Genomic DNA, 19,114 nt, shown 5'->3' on the forward strand with positions numbered 1-19,114 from the left:
CGACTGCAGATCTGGACCTACTGAGTCATTGAGCTACTACATCCCCTCGTAGTTGGTAAAAGTTAATTCTAAATCATAAATCATGCCTGTCACTTGTATAGTTGAAAGTTGTGGCCATTAGCAGAGAAGTTGGTCAACTTTGAAATTCAATTTAGAACCGAAGACATTGCTAGGAATTGTGACAAGATTTGTTTGCACACACCTTTTTTGAGGTATTAGGGTTATGTTTAAGTCATCATCTGAATGGGATACAGAAGTATCCCCGGAACGAACATAACCGCAATGCATTTCACTTTCGCCGCCTTTGTTCCATACTGGGCGTTTGTTGGAAGGACCATGTCACCAACTCACTCATACTGTACTACAGAAAAAGGGCTCCAGTGACCTGTACACAATTCTTCGCCATTGCAGATGGGCTGGGCACATTTGTCTTATCGATGATGCTCGACTCCCCAAACACTTATTGTATGGCGAACTAGCCAATACTACGCGCAAACAGGGACATCCCCGCCTACATTTTAAAGACGTAATGAAGAGGGACCTGAAATATTTCACCATCAACATTGACAACTGGGAGGCACTTGCACGTGAAAGATCCAACCTGCGTGCACCAATTAACAATGGCTGCAGAGTCACACAACAGGCATACGAGTCGTTCTTGGAAAAGAGACGCTTTAAACTGGAAGCAGTTCATCACATGCGACAGGAACGGCCATAGTAGTAGTATAGTGCTTGAAAGTGTGATGTGGCAAAACATTGCATAGTGGGTCTTGATGGAATCTGAATTGTTATCGCGCTTTTCTACCTTCAAGGTACTCAAATCGCTTTGACACTATTTCCATATTCACCCATTCACACACACATTTACACACTGATGGCGAGAGCTGCCATGCAAGGTGCTAAACACCACCCATCAGGAGCAAGGGTGAAGTGTCTTGATCAAGGACACAACGGACGTGACTAGGTGGGTAGAAGCTGGGGATCGAAAAAGGAAATCCTCAGGTTTCTGGCACGGCCACTCTACCAACCGCGCCACTTCGTCCCCATTTACATGGCTGAATACAAGAATCTGTTCTTAAGTTTTGCTTTTTTTTCTTTAAAAAGTTATTTAAAAAGAGCGCCTGGTGGCAAATTTCCATCCAAAAATACACCCCAATGGGACTTTAGGTAAATAGCATACATTGCAGCAATTAATTCTCTTATCAAAGCACAACAAGTTCAAAAAAGAAACGCTACAAAGAACACTAATCGTACATTGAATACAAGCAGTGGAGGACAAATAACGGAGGCAATGTTGTCAACAAAAGTACAACAGATAAGTTATGCAACGCTTTTGTAGCAACTGTGATTAATCCAAATTCAAGTGTGAATAATCTGATTGAATAAATGAGGCGTTTTGACAGCACTAATAGTAACAAATTTGTCTCAATACACTGATGTATATTTTTTACCTTTAGAAAAAGACATGGGTAATTATCAAAATTCGTTCAACCTGATACCCTCTCCACCCACCTTGAAACTTACATCATTGAGGATTGTGAAGGCTTCAGTCAGAGCTTGCCCCAGCAGCCCAATCCCTTTGGCAAAAAGCTTGTCCAGATGCTCCCGGAAATGCTATCAGACAACAATGACACAAATGGGTTTTAAACGCAAGTAAAAGGGTACACATATTTCATCACCATTCGTTCAAACAGGACTCACATCTTTATTGGTTCGGTCTGCCCGCACCAGAGTACCATTCAAACAAGGCTCCACATAGTGAATGTCATGGTTATACTGCAAACACACAAACTTCATTAGGTAAAGTAGTCAGTCAGTTACGGTCGCGTTGCTCTAATACAGGGGTGTCAAACTTACGGCCCACGGGCCGGATTTAGGCCCGCGAACAGGTTTTATCCGGCCCACCGGATGAGTTTGTTAAGTATACAAATTAACCTGAAATTTTTGAATGAAAGAAACAGCTCTTCTACATGTGTCTACTGGATGTTGCAATAGCCAATTCTTTGTATCTCAATAGATCCGGGGACGGCAACCCGTGGCTCCGGAGCCGCATGCGGCTCTTGGATCACTCTGATGTGGCTAAGTATCCAAATTAACCTGAAATTTTTGAATGAAAGAAACAGCTCTTCTACATGTGTCCACTGGATGTTGCAATAGCCAATTCTTTGTATCTCTATAGATCCGGGGTCGGGAACCCGTGGCTCCGGAGCCGCATGCGGCTCTTGGATCACTCTGATGTGGCTCAGCTGCATACTTGCCGACCCCCCCATTTTTCCGGGAGGTTTTCCGGATTTCAGTGCCTCTCCTGAAATTCTCCCGAGGATAACATTCTCAGATTTTCACCCGGACAGCAATATTGAGGGCATGCCGTGATGGCAATGCCTTAAACGTCCTCTCGAACATGTCGACGCGTCCGCTTTTATACTATGCTATCTGAGTGTCGGCCGGCCACATCTAGTGTGCGGCTGCTGACTCAACACGCAAGCGACTGCAAGGCATACTTGTTCAACAGCCATACAGGTTACACTGAGGGTTGGGTAATAAACAACTTTAACACTCTTACTAATATTTGCCACAATGTGAACCCACACCAAACAAGAATGACAAACACATTTCGGGAGAACATCCGCACTGTAACACAACATAAACACAACAGAACAAATACCCAGAATCCCATGCATCCCTAACTCTTACGGTCTACGTTATACACCCCCCTCCCGATACATGGGATTCTGGGTATTTGTTCTGTTGTGTTTATGTTGTGTTACTGTGCGGATGTTCTCCCGAAATGTGTTTGTCATTCTTGTTTGGTGTGGGTTCACAGTGTGGCGCATATTAGTAAGAGTGCTAAAGTTGTTTATATCACAACCCTCAGTGTAACCTGTATGGCTGTTGAGCAAGTATGGCTTGCAGTCGCTTGTGTGTGTCTGCAGAAGCCTCATACAACATGTGAATGGGCTGGTAAGCTGTTTGTTACGGTTGTAGAGGGAGCATTGTCATCATAGCACACCCTTATTATTGTTGTTTGGGTGAAAACCAGCAGACAGACGAGAGAATGGTTGCTCTGAAACTCGGTAGTCTCCCGGAAAAATTGAGATGGTTGGCAAATGTGATGTTGTCAAGCGGCATTCAAATAAAACTCGCGGGCTGCCCTAATATAACATTTTCATACTAAAGTGCGGGCCGCATGTCTGAGACCCCTGGTTAATACATAGCACAAAGCAAAAAAAAAATGTGTACGCTGTGTTGTTTCATTTAAAATTTCAAAAGAGTCTTGTGGCTCCCATAGTTTCCTTTGTTTTGTGAAACGGGTGAAAGTGGCTCTTTGAGGGGTAAAAGTTGCTGACCCTTGCTGTAGATGTTGGTACATATGTACAAAATAAATCACATGATGTTAGTACATCGATTGAGGAAAATGATCAAACTACATACATGGCATGCTGTAATTTGATTTTGATATTTTTTTGTCTTGATTGATTAAAAATGAACACCATTGAATTGACTGATGAACATTATCACATCATTCATTTAGAAAATATAAATAACCACAATTCAAGATAGAATAATATTAACTGCAATATGTAAGTGTAAAAAAACAACAACATTATGATTTGTACATTTTCAGAATGTGCTTCTTCTATTTTTAAACACAGAAAACAATCTGAAGGTGTCTTTATTTTTAGGTTATTGTGCAGGGATTTTACTTGGGAGTAGATTTTTCTCCATGTGGCCCCCGATCTAAAATGTGTTGGACACCACAGCTCTAATAGTAGAGTGGTTGTCTAGAAACTTGAGGGTTCCTGGTATGAATCCTGCTTCTGCCATCTGAGTCACTGATCTTGTGTCTTTACACTTCACCCACTTTCCCCTCAGAGCCACTCACACTAGTGGTGGTCGGAGAGGCTGGTATACCCACATTGGCACGGAGCCTACAGATGTACCTTACCCCAATCATAGTGTGGTAAAATCGGAGTAAATGAATGATGGGTTCTCAGTTAGTTCCTACTGTAAAGCACTTCAAGTGTCTAGAAAAGCTATATAAATCAAAGCCATTATTATTACTTATGCACAAACATATATCTGTTTTGCACCCGCTGCAAAAGGACATTTTTCTTAATATCTCATTGACAAAATTATTCAACTCCTTGAAGATCATAACTCTTAAAAACAGAATTTGAATAAGGTATTTTCAATCAGGTGTTGAAAACACCTGTAGATGTGTTTAGAACCATAACGAGCAACAATTAAACTGATTGAAAAAGACTGTGACGCTCAGCTTCTTGTAGATTATCAATGGTGTATTTGCAACATGGTGAAGTCCAGGGAGTGGTCAAAGAAGTCAAGAGAGGAGGTAATTTCTCTTCATAGGAAAGGATATGGATATAAGAAAATAGCAAACACATTGGGAGCATAATTCGCAAGTTTAAAGCTAAAGGCACAGTGGAAACACTACCTGGGCGTGGTAGAAAGAGGATGCTGTGAAGCGTACAGTGGTGAAAAACCCCCGGGTAACAGCTGAGGAACTACAACAGGACATTGCAGAGGGGGGAACGCAGGTTTCGTCCTGGACAATAAGGCGCGCACTACAAAATGAAGGCCTCCATGCCAGAACTCCCAGGCGCACTCCACTTCTGACTACCAGGCACAAGAAAATTGACTCCAGTATGCCAAAAATCATCTGGACAAACCCCAAAGGTTTTGGGAAACAGTTCTATGGAGTGATGAGACAAAACTGGAACTCTTTGGGCCTATGAATCAACGTTATGTCCAGAGGAGAAAAAATGAAGCTTACAAAGAGAAGAACACCTCCCCTACTGTTAAGCATGGTGGGGGGTCAATCATGCTCTGGGGCTGTTTCTCTGCCTCAGGTACCGGGAATCTCCAGCGCGTTCAAAGCATTATGAATACAATTTCCTACCAGGATATATTAATGTCATGAAGTCAGTGAAGAAGCTGAGGCTTGGGAGACGTTGGACCTTCCAACAGGACAACGATCCCAAGCATACCTCCAAATCAACATCAGAGTGGTTGCAGTAGAAGGGCTGGAAGACTCTGGAGTGGTCTTCACAGTCGCCAGACCTAAATCCTATGGAAAACCTGTGGTGGGACTTGAAGAAGGCCGTTGCAGCACACAAGCCCAAGAATATGAATGAACTGGAGGCCTTTGCCCAAGAGGAATGGGCTAAAATACCTGTAGATGGTTGCAAGAAGCTTGTGTCCGGTTATGTATCACGTTTGAAGGATGTAATTACTGACAAAGGGTGTTCTACTAAGTACTAAAGATGCATGTAACTAGGAGGTTGAATCATTTTGTCAATGAGATATTAAGAAAAATGTCCTTTTTTGGTATTTTGTAAAATACAGTGTTACAATTTCAGTTGCATTTGTCTATTTGAGACATCTTTATTTGATATAACTATAAACAAAATACGGAATTGGGCTTCACGGTGGCAGAGGGGTTAGTGCGTCTGCCTCACAATACGAAGGTCCTGCAGTCCTGGGTTCAAATCCAGGCTCGGGATCTTTCTGTGTGGAGTTTGCATGTTCTCCCCGTGAATGCGTGGGTTCCCTCCGGGTACTCCGGCTCCCTCCCACTTCCAAAGACATGCACCTGGGGATAGGTTGATTGGCAACACTAAATTGGCCCTAGTGTGTGAATGTGAGTGTGAATGTTGTCTGTCTATCTGTGTTGGCCCTGCAATGAGGTGGTGACTTGTCCAGGGTGTACCCCGCCTTCCGCCCGATTGTTGCTGAGATAGGCGCCAGCTCCCCCCGTGACCCCGAAAGGGAATAAGCGGTAGTAAATGGATGGATGGAAAATACGGAATTAATGTCCAACTTGCTAAAACACCAAAATTGTGTGGGCGTTGAATAATTTTGATCACAACTGTATATCAATCAATCAATCAAAGTTTATTTATATAGCCCCAAATCACAAATGTCTCAAAAGACTGCACAAATCATTACGACTACAACATCCTCAGAAGAGGATGTTTGTTCATCATTTGCGTTCATGTTTTGCCGTGTTTGACGAATCTTTGTTGCATTTTTTTATATTTATTGTTTTACTGTTCATAGTTAATATTGTATATCCATCCATCCATTTCCTACCGCTTGTCCCTTTTGGGCTGCATTCGGGCGATAGGCGGGGTACACCCTGGACAAGTCGCCACCTCATCACAGGGCCAACACAGACAACATTCACACTCACATTCACACTGGGGCCAATTTAGTGTTGCCAATCAACCTATACCCAATTGCATGTATTTGGAAATACAGTAGGAGGAAGCCGGAATCGCGGAGGGACCCACGCAGTCACGGGGAGAACATGCACATTCTTAATTGTCCTTCTGGGGGGTTTATTCAGTACAAAGACAGCACAATTCCATTTAGTTTTTTGAGGCGGTATTCTTTATTGTGTAAAATAGTGCAGTCAGCTTTTATCCTTCCTATGGCCTTTTAGGATTTTTTTCCAAATGGACAACAACTTCCTCATGTATAAAGTGTTCCTTAAAAAGGAAAGAAAGCACACATACAGTGGATTGCGTCTTTAATGGCTATGCTGATGTTAATTAGCATCCGATGCGGACCACAGCTGAAAAACAAATACTTTTTAGCGGCATTGTAAGGGGGTGCTCACAGCCCAACAAGAGGCCCCGGTACCATGGTCATCATACGTGGTGCCTTGCCCGAAATATTCCATTACAGTAAGCTGCTTATTAGCAAGAGTTTTTTGGTTGTAGCGGACTTGTTATGTTTGTAAAGACTGGCATTTCTCCCACTCGACTGGATGCTTCTGTTTTAGAACAGGGGTTCTTCACCTTTTTGACCTCAGGGCCTAACTGTTCTACTACAGAGGGGCCTGGGGCCCACTCATATATTAACACTGAATTAGTAATCCTACTCTTGAGTTTAATCGTATTTAATAATTGTATCCAACCTACTTACCGTTTACAAACTTGTCAAATGATATGAAAGTATGTGTTAGTCACAAAGATTATTATTTGTTTAACCCCAAAAATTTGCCTTAGGTCAGGCTGATTAGAAAAATAAGTACTAACCAAATAACTGACGAGAAATAAATGTACATGCAACATTTTGTGCTAAAATAAATTAACCTAATTAATAATTAATTTGCTTCATAACTAAACGTTAATTTAATTATAGTTAAAATTAAAATACCGCTTCACCCCTTTATGTATAATTTTTGCCTTTAAGAAACTTCTCTATTACTTTAGCTCCAGACTTATTCTGTTTGTTTGATATTGTCATTACTGCCACAATTAGTGGAAAAGAGTATTACAAATGAGTACCGCAGCGGCCCATACGGACAGCTTAGAAACAGAAACAGTATATTTTGGCGGCCATCTAGGATGCGAACACGGTCCAACAAAGGTTAAGAAACACTGTTTTAGAGGACAGAAGATGTGTGTTGTGCTGTTGCCTTTCTGCACTTGTTCTAAAACAGCTGCTGCAAACCCAAATCGGTTCTAAACCACTGACAGTACTTTTATTTTCCAGGGAACGAACACTCTCGTTAGCAGTAGCCATGTTGTTGCTCTATGTGCATCTCTGTTAGGGAAACGAGAGAAGCGGAGAAGCTATGGAAGCTCCTGAGGGCAAAATATTCACCGTTCGAACAAATGACTGGAATAAATCGATTAAATCAATTTATCGTCCAGGTCAACATAAAACATTAAAAGAAGGCTTTAAAATATTGAAAAATCTGGCATCACACACCAACTTCTTGAAATTGATTGGAAGTTCCACATCATGTAGAACAAGAGTACAACATTTCAAACACATGCAAAAGTCTGAAAAGGGCCGCTAAAAATACCTTTAGCATTACACTACATATTTCGTTAGATTTAGCAATTTTCCAGTAAGTGTAGAGATTACATGTGCATTAACACAAAAAGCCACAGTAAAAGTTCTCACTTACTGCAATGATGTTAAAGAAGTCATCATCTCCAAGTGTGTCTAAAATGGAGGAGACCGTTTGTCTGGCGATAGTAAGTCTCAATCCCTTCATGCTCCCACTGACATCCACTAAGATAACAACATCTTTGGGGGATGTTGCTGCCTGGATGTACCTGTAGTATGGAGGATAGTCACGCTCTTTTTTAAAAACAACTAGAAAATTGCAGTTTTGAATTCTGACAATCAATAATTCACTACAACATAACTGGTAAAAGAGAATGTAAAAACGTACCACTTCCTGTTCCTGCAGTCAAAGCCTATGACCCCATGTTCATCTGGATGCCACTTCACCCCTACAGAAAAAAGTCACAGATCGATCGCTGAAATCTAGGATAAATACTACAATTTCGAATATATACAAAATCTAATCGTTGTTCTTTGCTGGCTGTATATATGCATGTAACCTGGAGAAGATAATTATTAAAAAGTAAAACAAAAATATCAGATTTTTTTCTGTCATTTGCCTGTATTATATTATATTCAGAGACAGTGTCTGCTGTATACTGCAGAGAACCTTCCACACACGTTTCACATTAATGAGGCCTGATAAGTTTGGATCAGGCAGTCTATGGCCCCTCGGTGTGGCTGCAAAAGCTCAATTGCAAATTATAATTAATTACAGGCTCAGGCTCGGGATCTTTCTGTGTGGAGTTTGCATGTTCTCCCCGTGAATGCGTGGGTTCCCTCCGGGTACTCCGGCTTCCTCCCACTTCCAAAGACATGCACCTGGGGATAGGTTGATTGGCAACACTAAATTGGCCCTAGTGTTTGAATGTGAGTGTGAATGTTGTCTGTCTATCTGTGTTGGCCCTGCGATGAGGTGGCGACTTGTCCAGGGTGTACCCCGCCTTCCGCCCGATTGTAGCTGAGATAGGCGCCAGCGCCCCCCGCGACCCCGAAAGGGAATAAGCGGTAGAAAATGGATGGATGGACACTCAGTTTGTGCGCTTTGTCTCTGATGGGCTGTAAAATTACAACATTAGTAAAATTACCCTTTAAGCCATTTGATGTCATTTGTTCTGATGGTTCCCTTGAGACTCCCCCCTGCCAAACAGCAAACACACACACATATCACTCACCGGGATACTGCCTGAAGAAACCTTTAGCGCTACCAAAATACTGCCAGATGAGAGTTGGATCTTTATTAAAGTTGTCCACAAACACTTTGTTGAGAGCTTCCGACCAGTAGACCCCATTCACTATGTCTGGATCTGAGGATATGAAGAATGTGATTAAGGACACACAGGAGGCAGAGAAAGAGACATGTAAATAAAATGGTAATGATGCTAATCATCCTCCTCACAGAACCATGTGCGTGCTTGACCTTTGTCCTTTATTGAGTCCCTCGAGAGAAGACCCAAAGCCTGTGACTAAATCATGGCCTCCCCTCCTCCTGTGGACAAGCTGGCAGCAGCCTTCCTTTATGCGGCGAACACAAGACTTATGAGGAGTCCGTTACAGCCAAACAAAAGCAGCTAAGGAGTTACGCTTCTCTTTATGCCTCTGACTCGGTATTGATCCCCCAGTTGCCAGCCTACAATAAACCCAGACATTCTCACATGAACCACTTGTTTCTTTTCCCTAAGTTATTAATCAATCAATCAATGTTTACTTATATAGCCCTACATCACGAGGGTCTCAAAGGGCTGCATAAGCCACAACGACTATTTCAGCTCCAAGGTAAAAACAAAACAAAACAAAAACAGGCCATCGTAAGCTCACCTTTGTTGTACATATTGGTGGGAACCTGCACCACGCTGAGGCTGAGGTTGACAGACAGGTTGTTGAAGTGGTCGTTGGGCTCCAGGAGGAACTCTCCTCCCAGCTCCACATTGTTGCCCTCGTTGTCCACTTCGTTGATCAGCACAGCATTGAAGTATTCGTACTAAAAATACATTTTAAGACGGCAATAATATAACCGACACAATTCCTACTCATAACTACACATGCTCTGCCACAAATTGAAAAATTAAGTTACCCACATACCCACACTGCAGAAGAATATACTGAGGAAGGAAAACGTTGATTTTTTCCTAACTTTTCCCCCTGCATTATGTCTTCCAAGCTTGAGGCAGACACTTCTAATGACAGTGCTTTAAAGGTGCCCTATTATGCAAAACCTAGTTTTCTTACCTATTGGTACCTGTTTTGTGCATTTGGGAATCTGCATAAGTCTCAAAAATGTAAAATCAAACTATGGAGGCAAGGTAGAGATTTTTATAAAACAATCTTGCCTTCCTTCGTATGCCTTAATTACGTCAGCAGATATCGCTATATATGGTTGAGGATTACCCAATGAGCTTTGTGTGAGTCTGCCGTTATAGTCTGATGTTATAGTCACTAAATTCCTTAATTTTCTCTAAATTAGTTGTAGTGCAGTTTGGCTCACATGCACATGCATCCTCCGCTTTTGCCATTTGTAATACAAGGTAACATATAGTTGTAACTTATACAGTATCTATCAGTAGACTCTTATTTAAGCGATAAAATCTACAACATGGCTGATGGGGAGATGACACAGTCAAAATACAGGCACGTACATAAGAGTGTCCACAAAACGGCGCACCCTGAAGTGATGGTCAAAAGGCTGCTGGAAGATGGTCTGTAAAACATAATCTATGCAACATTTTGACCAAAGAACCACTATCACATGTTATGTAGACCACATTGAAGGGTTTTAAATCTAGAAAAAAATATCATAATATCACAACTTTAAAGTAAAAAAATGTGAAAGTGAAATTAGAGATGGTAGAATGTTTAGAAAAGGGAAAAAATGCCAATAAAACATTGCGTTCATCATGATGAAGATAGACAGTATCTTTGACCGTGATAGTTGATAGTGGTCTCATTAGCCACTTGTACATGGACAAGATGTATTTAATCTGATCATCATTCAGATTACAATGTTACTGTGTACATGGATCCTGAAAAAAATTAACTGATTTTGACGTGCATTTTCATGCATCACACCTTAAATCAGAATTCTTTACTTTGACATGCGCATAACCTAACATGAACAGAAACGTGTGTTGTTTGTGCTATGGCACCATCTTTTGGACAAGTTCACTCACTGCAAGTGCTGAAGAAGCAATAGATTTCTGCTTGTCTGACGCTATCACAATATTTATTTATAATTTTTTGCTTCTGTTCACTACTTTTGTTTTACCTCTATTTTTGAAATGGAGCTGTTCTGTCCTTTTTATGTTATGTTTATGTATGGGTCGCGGCACGTCTTCATGTTACGATATATTGTGTACGTGTCTGAGGCTACCAGTTAGCACTTGGAGTAGCTGTAAGGTGAATAAAACAGCTCCTTAAGATGGCAACTGGATCCTTTCTTTAATTGTTACATTGACACATGACACTTCAGACCATACTTTTGTTTTTGCTAGTCTCACTTTAAAACAACAATCTCAACAGAATCTGTACATGTTGAATGGGGGGGAGACAGCAGCAAGACAATCGCTTCATTCCGAGACTATTAAATTTAGTGTCCGTCCGCTCCACCACCAAAGTATAGCTGACATCAAAGACATGCGAAGTACGGAAAATTCTAACACAAAATTTGGAAGATGTGTTTTCATGCGATACAATCCGAATGACTATAGGCATAAACCAACCGTCTTGATTGGAATGAAAATTTGATCTGAACGTGTGTGATTGGGTCAGAATATGGCTTGTTTACTTGAAACATTTTTATTCCAGTTAAATTTTTAATTCGATTAAATGCGGACATAGCTATGATTGAGGACTTATTCCTTCCTAAAAGCCTGTCTCTCCCTTCCTTGCAAGACCCCTGTCAGTGTGCAAGTCAACCACAGAGATTTCAGTTAATTGTTGTATTTAATATTCTTATTATTGTATTTTATATGTCTATATGTATGATGGGATTGTCTCAGGTGTTCATTTAGGTATAATTTAAGTAAAAGTTCTGATTTAAACTAAAACTCCTTCTTACACTGCTTTCTTACATCGCCGTAGTTCATGGACCCATGACCTTCCTGTATTAGTCTAGGCTCCCGCTTTGACATTTGCAGATAAAAAAAAAAAGAAAAAGGGATATTCTACATATGTTTGGCCTACATTAAGCAATTCAAGCATTAAAATGGCTAAATGAACAACTATCAATACTACAGTAGTATTGTCTACTAGACGAGACCAAATTTAAGTGCGCTGAGCCACTGAACGGCTCAGCCTCAGGCAGAATTACTATGTTGAATTGAAGGAGGTTAGAGGTGACTAATGGGTGTTGTCTGGTGGGCTATCAAATGATAAAAAAAACTTGTTTAGAAGATTGTAAAAAGTTTTTTATACTCTCGCTATGAAAATATTTGACATAATTACGAACTCCTACTTTGGGGAAATTAATTTACCACTGTCAGGCCTGAAACCAATTAACAGCCATAAACAAAGGTTTACTATAATTCATACTATTAGAGGGAGACATTTCAAAGTAGCAAATGAGTTACGATAGAATCAACAATTAAAACAAAGTGACACTACTATTCATCACATCTTGTTACCTTTGCTGATTTTTACCTAAACAAGAACTAAATTAGAGACAAATGAATGTTTAGAAAACAGTAAGACTTTCGGCTGTGGGTGAAATGGATTTACTTGTGTAGTGGTTAGTCCGGAAATGTTGCTGCAAATAGAAATATGACAACCAATGAAATGTCTTGCTTCTCTCAAGGAAAATAGTTAGTCTGTCCCACCATTCTGTGGCTGCTACTTCAGAAGAAAAACTACCTCTTCCTGCCTGATTGGCGTCTTTGTGGCCTTCTAAACTGAGAGAGGAGGATTGAGTGGAGGGGGGAAGAAGGCTTAACATTCGAAAGGTAGGCTATGCGGGCATCACCATCAAGCAGCTTGTGACAGCTCATACCACGCCTGAGCAGCTCTCTGACGAGCTGCAGAGAGGTGATGGTGTTGCTGAGGGGAGGGGTTGCAGGGGCTGTGCAGGAATAATGCATCCTCAGCAGAGCTGCTGTACAGAGGGCCGTAAAGCGTGGGGGTTATTACAGTCAAGCAGGCCACGGGACCCTGCAGCTCTCTGCAAGACGCCGCGCTGTTTCTGTTGCACTACTGCAGTCATCTGGAGGCCTCGCTGCACAGAACTGCCCTACAGCACAGCCTGCGGAGGCCACAGAAGGTTTGTTCAAAGATCCTTGTCATTCAAACAGATGTGTAATCATTACATAATGGTAGGATTATAGTACTGAAACAAATTATAAGGTTTCAAAATATCAAAAAATACATTACAGTACCACATTAAATGGCTTAGAGCTTTAAAAAGGGAAACATTGACAAATATAATAAGATATGTATCGTCAAATATATGTTATTTTGTGCTGGTGAATTATATGTTTTTAATCACAGGTTATTACTCCATCCATCTATCCATTGTCTACCTCTTGTCCCTCTCGGGATAGCGGGGGGTGCTGAACCTTATCTCTGCTGCATTAGGGTAGAATGCGGGGTACACCCTGGTTACTACTCGATCATTTTAAATTACTTCAAAACAAGTACAGGATTTTTTTTATTATTTACTTGAATGTACAGTATGTCATTCATTTGCTTAAAACTTAGTGACAATTGTATCTAAAGCCCAGTCTAGATTTATGTGGGAAATAAATTTGCCAGTGAGTACACCAGTCGCAGTCTCCTCACTTATTTTTGCACTGACGTATGCATGACTGACCGCCTTTCAGGTAATCATCTGTGGTTAAGGTAAAGGAGCGTGTCAAAAAGAAATTGCTTGTTTTTGTGATTATTCGCATACGTCGATGTCAGCCCGAGGCCATATATTTATGCATGTATTATTATCTTTAAAATTACATTCAATTATTTTTTATTTTCATATGATTCAATATTTAATAAATAAAACAAAATTATTAAAACAACTTTTTATCTTTACATTGTGAGAGTGAGAGTCAGATAAGTTAACTGAGTCAACAAATGCCTCTTCTGCACATTTTTCTACAGTCATACTCAGCCTGTTTAACGGCCCAAGTAATAGATTTCCTATAACAAAGCTGGAAGCTAAAAGTTATGTTAATAAACTTGCTGATGCAGCAATGAAAAAAAAATGATAGGCTACATCAGCCCTGATATGTCCTCCCTTGAACAGGCCAATCCTCTTGGGGTCAATGCAAAAAAAGCTGCAGCGTCCGCACTCACATCAGCTCAGATAAGATAAGGCCTTTCTTATCACATAATGGTCAGTGAAATGGGCCGTAAAAATGCACATTGTCAGAATGATACCACGAGGGGCAATGTCATGATATCACATCATTAACGCAGGTTGATATCGTAATGTCATTATTTTTTATTGTTTCATCACCCAAATGCTCGGTACATTCTGTCAGTGACAACTTTAGGACATAAGCAAATATTTCCCCATGCTGGAATTCCTATAACCACAACCCACAAACACAAAATAGAATTCCAAGAAAACTGTTAATTTACAAGCCACAACATTAGGTACACATAAACCATGGAACACAAGAGCTGCATTAAAATGTATGCCATTACAGTAAAAAGTATTTCTCATTTGAGTTAACATTTTTAGAGAGGTATTATTTAAATAATTGTACTACCGTTCCTGTCCAAAGCAAAAGTGAGGAACTGTACTGTATCATACCATGCGATAAGGACGTATTGATAAACGGTATTAATAATAGCATTACTATTACTGTTTTCAATTATTTTAATTAAAATGATAAAAAACACCGTAATTGAGAACCACACTTTGATAAACTCACGGACTGACTTGCATTAGCTCCTTAGATAGATTAAATGCTAACATGAACACAAAACATTAATGTCTTTCCCTATTAAGAAACAACATACCTTATACATACTGTACACATAATTATCTGTGCAACTAAAATATTCAATTGTACACATTGAACCTGCAGGCTGTGTTCTCTTAGAACAGAGTGATCGTTCTATACTCAAAGAACAAGGCACAGACGAAGACAACTTTATTGATAGAGACGGTTTATCAATATATATATATTTTTTTTTACAACTTTTAAGGTTACACATATTCTGACACTCAAAATAAATCTATGGCTCTTAAAAAGCCAGAACAATACGTAATATTTCCTTTGCCTAAATAGTATATTGTGTTTATTTATTGTACCGGTAGTTAAAAAAAAAAAGTGTGTACAAATACTTTTTCAGCACATTCATTAAAACTGTGATAATAATGATAACTGTGATAACATTTTGCTCACAATAACCGAGATATTAATTTTCATATTGTTACACTCCTACTAGGTGGAGTTAAAATAATTTTACACCACTATAATGACATTATCATTTAAAAACATATGCATTATCATCTTTGTAAAGGCTAAATGTTAGATTCAAGTCTTGTGCTGGATCTCTCGGTAGACCAATTTTACAGGGTTTTGGTTGATGATTCAAAGTCATGGGGAAAAGGTTTTTACAATTCCAAATTTATATAAACCATAATTGGTTATAAAATTCCATTAGAGATCTAGTAACGTGAAATCACTTTTAAACAGTATGGGGGCAGGAAGTAACTGTATTCAAGTGTTGTAAACGCTTCTATTAACTTTAAAGTGCTGCGGTTATTTCAGAGTTTTGTTGCTCGAGTGGATTTCCAATCTGGAGTCGGGTATGTGAAACAATGCTCTGTGAAAGAGAGTTTCATTTATTTTAGTCCTATGGACAGAGATGGGGAAGGCGAGAGAGGGAGAAAGAAAGAGAGAGGTGGGGCGGGGGCTTCTAATAAACGACAAAAATACTGCATTCCCTCTGCAGAGACTAAGGAAGCTCAATGCAGCTTGAAAATGCGCAATGGGAGCTTTTCTATTGTCCCTAAGGCAACCAGATGTTTAAATCTTGTTGAATAAAGTCAAAAAGAAAGGAAAGCGTTCAATCCCTCGAGCACACCTGGCTCACTGGCAGTCCTGATTCAGGTACAAATCCTGTCAGGGATAGGTTGTGACATTAAGGGGCTGCAGCCTTCTACAAGGATGCTGACACCCATGTGAAGGACCATGTTTAGCCAATTTAAGACTTATAGCGTCCATCACCTTTGCTAATCCCCCTTATGGCCAAATGAATCCATCTCTATCGTTTTTTTTTATCCCTGTTTTCTTTTGTTTTCCTAGTTCAAGCCTTACCTGTAAGTCTGGGTTATCTTCGTGCTGATGATGCGCATCTTCTGCTGCCTCCACCAGCCGCTGTGTGGAAAGAAAAACATCCTAAGAAACAAGAAACTAGTAGCTGGTTGTACAAAACGGAGAACGAAGCATGCTCATCCAATTTGCAAAATTTTATTGAAACATTTGCAAAAAGACTTAATTTTAATGTCACAAGACAGAGCTACTTTTGAGTAGGGATGAGTATCATTTAAATTGGAATATGGATGAATTATTCTGCAATTGTTTTTGTTGTTATTGTCTCTGTTTAATTACCTTATTTTCTCCACAATTTCCCCCTGTCTTATTTTTCTTCTTTTTTTAATCCCGTCCAGCTTTGGTCCGACTGCGCAAAATTTTAAATACATCCATTTAAAGGCCTACTGAAATGAGATTTTCTTATTTAAACGGGGATAGCAGGTCCATTTTATGTGTCATACTTGATCATTTCGCGATATTGCCATATTTTTGCTGAAAGGATTTAGTAGAGAACATCCACGATAAAGTTCGCAACTGGAGAAAAGCCCTGCCTCTACCGGAAGTCGCGGACGATGACGTCACATGTTGAGGGCTCCTCATATATTCAAATTGATTTTAATGGGAGCCTCCAACAAAAACAGCTATTCAGACTGAGAAAACGACAATTTCCCCATTAATTTGAGCAAGGATGAAAGGTTCGTGTTTGAGGATATTGATAGCGACGGACTAGAAAAAAAAACTAAACAAAAAAAAGGTTAAAAAAAAAAACGCGATTGCTATCGCATTGCATTGAGACGGATTCATATGTTTTTAGAGACATTTACTAGGATAATTCTGGGAAATCCCTTATCTTTCTGTTGTGTTGCTAGTGTTTTAGTGAGTTTAACTGTACCTGATAGTCGGAAGTGTACGTCCACGGCCGGGTATTGACGCGCAGTGTCTCGGGGAAGTCGACGGCAGCTGTATGGGCGGCACAAGCTCAGCTGATATCCGGTAAGAGGCGACTTTTTAACCACAATTTTCTCACAGAAACCTGCTGGTTGACATGTAGTCAGGATCCATGTCCGCTCTGATCCATACTAAAGTTTCACCTCCGTGAATTTTAAACAAGGAATCACCGTGTGTTTGTGTGGCTAAAAGCTAAAGCTTCCTAACTCCGTCTTTCTACTTTGACTTATCCAATATTAATTGAACAAATTGCAAAAGATTCAGCAAAACAGATGTCCAAAATACTGTGTAATTATGCTGTTTATGCAGACGACTTTTAGCTGTGTGTGTACACAGCGCTCATATTAATAACAGCCCGTGACGTCACGCGTACACGTCAGCATTACGCGACGTTTTCAAGAAAAAAAGTCCTGGGAAATTTTAAATTGCAATTTAGTAAACTGAAAAGGCCGTATTGGCATGTGTTGCAATGTTAATATTTCATCATTGATATATAAAATATCAGACTGCGTGGTGGGTAGTAGTGGGTTTCAGTAGGCCTTTAATAAAGTCCAATACAAATGAAACAACAAGAGAAGTATCCCACAATTTTCTTTTGTAAAGCAATTCTGTACAGCAAGTATGGGCATCTACATCGGCTGGACAGCGTATGTTTTAAAAAAAAAACCTCCGAGCAGCGTTAACAGGCCCCCGCGGGGTTCATGCGGTGAAGTCTTTTGCGACGCCCTGACACACCACCAACAATTTCAGGAAAATCGGAGAACATGCAAGGACGTTATAACAGTTGTCAATTTTCACCACACGTGGGCAATAATGGCACCACTGCAGTAATGCAGATGACTTCCACCCAAAACTCCGACCCACCATCAAAATTACAGGAAAATCGGAACTTCAGATAGAAAGTTTTTAGAGTGATAGTTTTTTATCACAACGGGGAAATACAGGCGTCAAAGTAATCATGAAGTTGCGTCCCACCCAATACTTCCACCCACCATTAAAATTTCAGGAAAACTGGAACATATGGAATGAAGTTATGACAGTTCAAATCTTTCACCACAAGGGGGCAATAATGGCGCTGCAGCAGTCATGCTGTTGTGTCCCACCCAATCCCCAGCAACCAACAATCAAAAAATTAAGAGAAGATCAGACCATGTGTAAGGAAGTTATGACTGTTATAGTAGTCCACCAAACGGGGGCGATAAAGGTAGTAGGTAGTAGCAGTAGTTATACATTTATGTCACAACCCATCATCAAATCATTTCAGGAATATCAGAGCATGTTATTATTTTCCACCACTAGGAGGAAATAATGGCCCCGCAGTAGTCATGCAGTTGTGTCCCACCCAAAACCCCAACACTCCATCAAACATTTCAGGAAGATTGGAGCTTGAGTAAGGCTGTTATTATTTTCCACCACAAGGAGGTGATAATGGCGCCACTGCAGTAATGCAGTTGCCTTTCCCCTAATACTCCGACCCACCATCAAAAATTTCAGGAGGATCAAAGCATGTTTAAGGAACATGCTATTAAAAATGTTCACCACAAAGGGGCAAAAGGGGCACTAGAGTAGTCATACAGCTGCATCTCACCCAACACCCTGACCAACTGTCAAAAATATCAGGAAGATCAGAGTGAGTGTAAATAAGTATTTACTTTTATAGTTCTTCACCAAAAAAGGGCAAACATGGCATCACAGTATTTATGCAGTTGCATCCCAACAAACACCTCGACACACCATCAAAAATTTCAAAAAGAACAAAGCATTTGTATGGAAGTTATTACTGTTGTAGTTTTTCATTATAAGGGGGCAATAATGGCAGCACAGTTGTCATGCAATTGCATCCCACCCAACACCACAACCCACCATAAATATTGTTTTAGGAAAATAAGAACATGTGTTAGGAATTCATGGGTGCTGTAATTTTCCACCACAAGGGGGCGTTAATATTGCCACTGCAGTAATGCAGTTGTATCTCACCCAATAGTCTGACCCACTATCAAAAATTAAGGAAAATTAGAAATATCTGTTAG

General features: G+C 40.2%; 1 protein-coding gene across 2 annotated transcripts in view; it reads right to left on the minus strand.

Annotated features, from left to right (window-relative positions):
• cacna2d3 (calcium channel, voltage dependent, alpha2/delta subunit 3) overlaps positions 1–19,114 on the minus strand; it is an 85,614-nt gene that overhangs the window by 48,208 nt on the left and 18,292 nt on the right. For both annotated transcript variants that reach the window (XM_061874267.1, XM_061874266.1), the window contains exons 5-11: positions 16,140–16,199; positions 9,703–9,865; positions 9,060–9,191; positions 8,213–8,273; positions 7,943–8,093; positions 1,702–1,776; positions 1,525–1,614 (exon numbers count right to left, since the gene is read on the minus strand). In XM_061874267.1, the coding sequence (XP_061730251.1) occupies positions 1,525–1,614; positions 1,702–1,776; positions 7,943–8,093; positions 8,213–8,273; positions 9,060–9,191; positions 9,703–9,865; positions 16,140–16,199 (732 nt within the window). The remainder of the gene's footprint in view (positions 1–1,524; positions 1,615–1,701; positions 1,777–7,942; positions 8,094–8,212; positions 8,274–9,059; positions 9,192–9,702; positions 9,866–16,139; positions 16,200–19,114) is intronic.

This window comes from Nerophis ophidion, linkage group LG16 (genome assembly GCF_033978795.1).
Source record: "Nerophis ophidion isolate RoL-2023_Sa linkage group LG16, RoL_Noph_v1.0, whole genome shotgun sequence".
Taxonomy (NCBI): domain Eukaryota; kingdom Metazoa; phylum Chordata; class Actinopteri; order Syngnathiformes; family Syngnathidae; genus Nerophis; species Nerophis ophidion.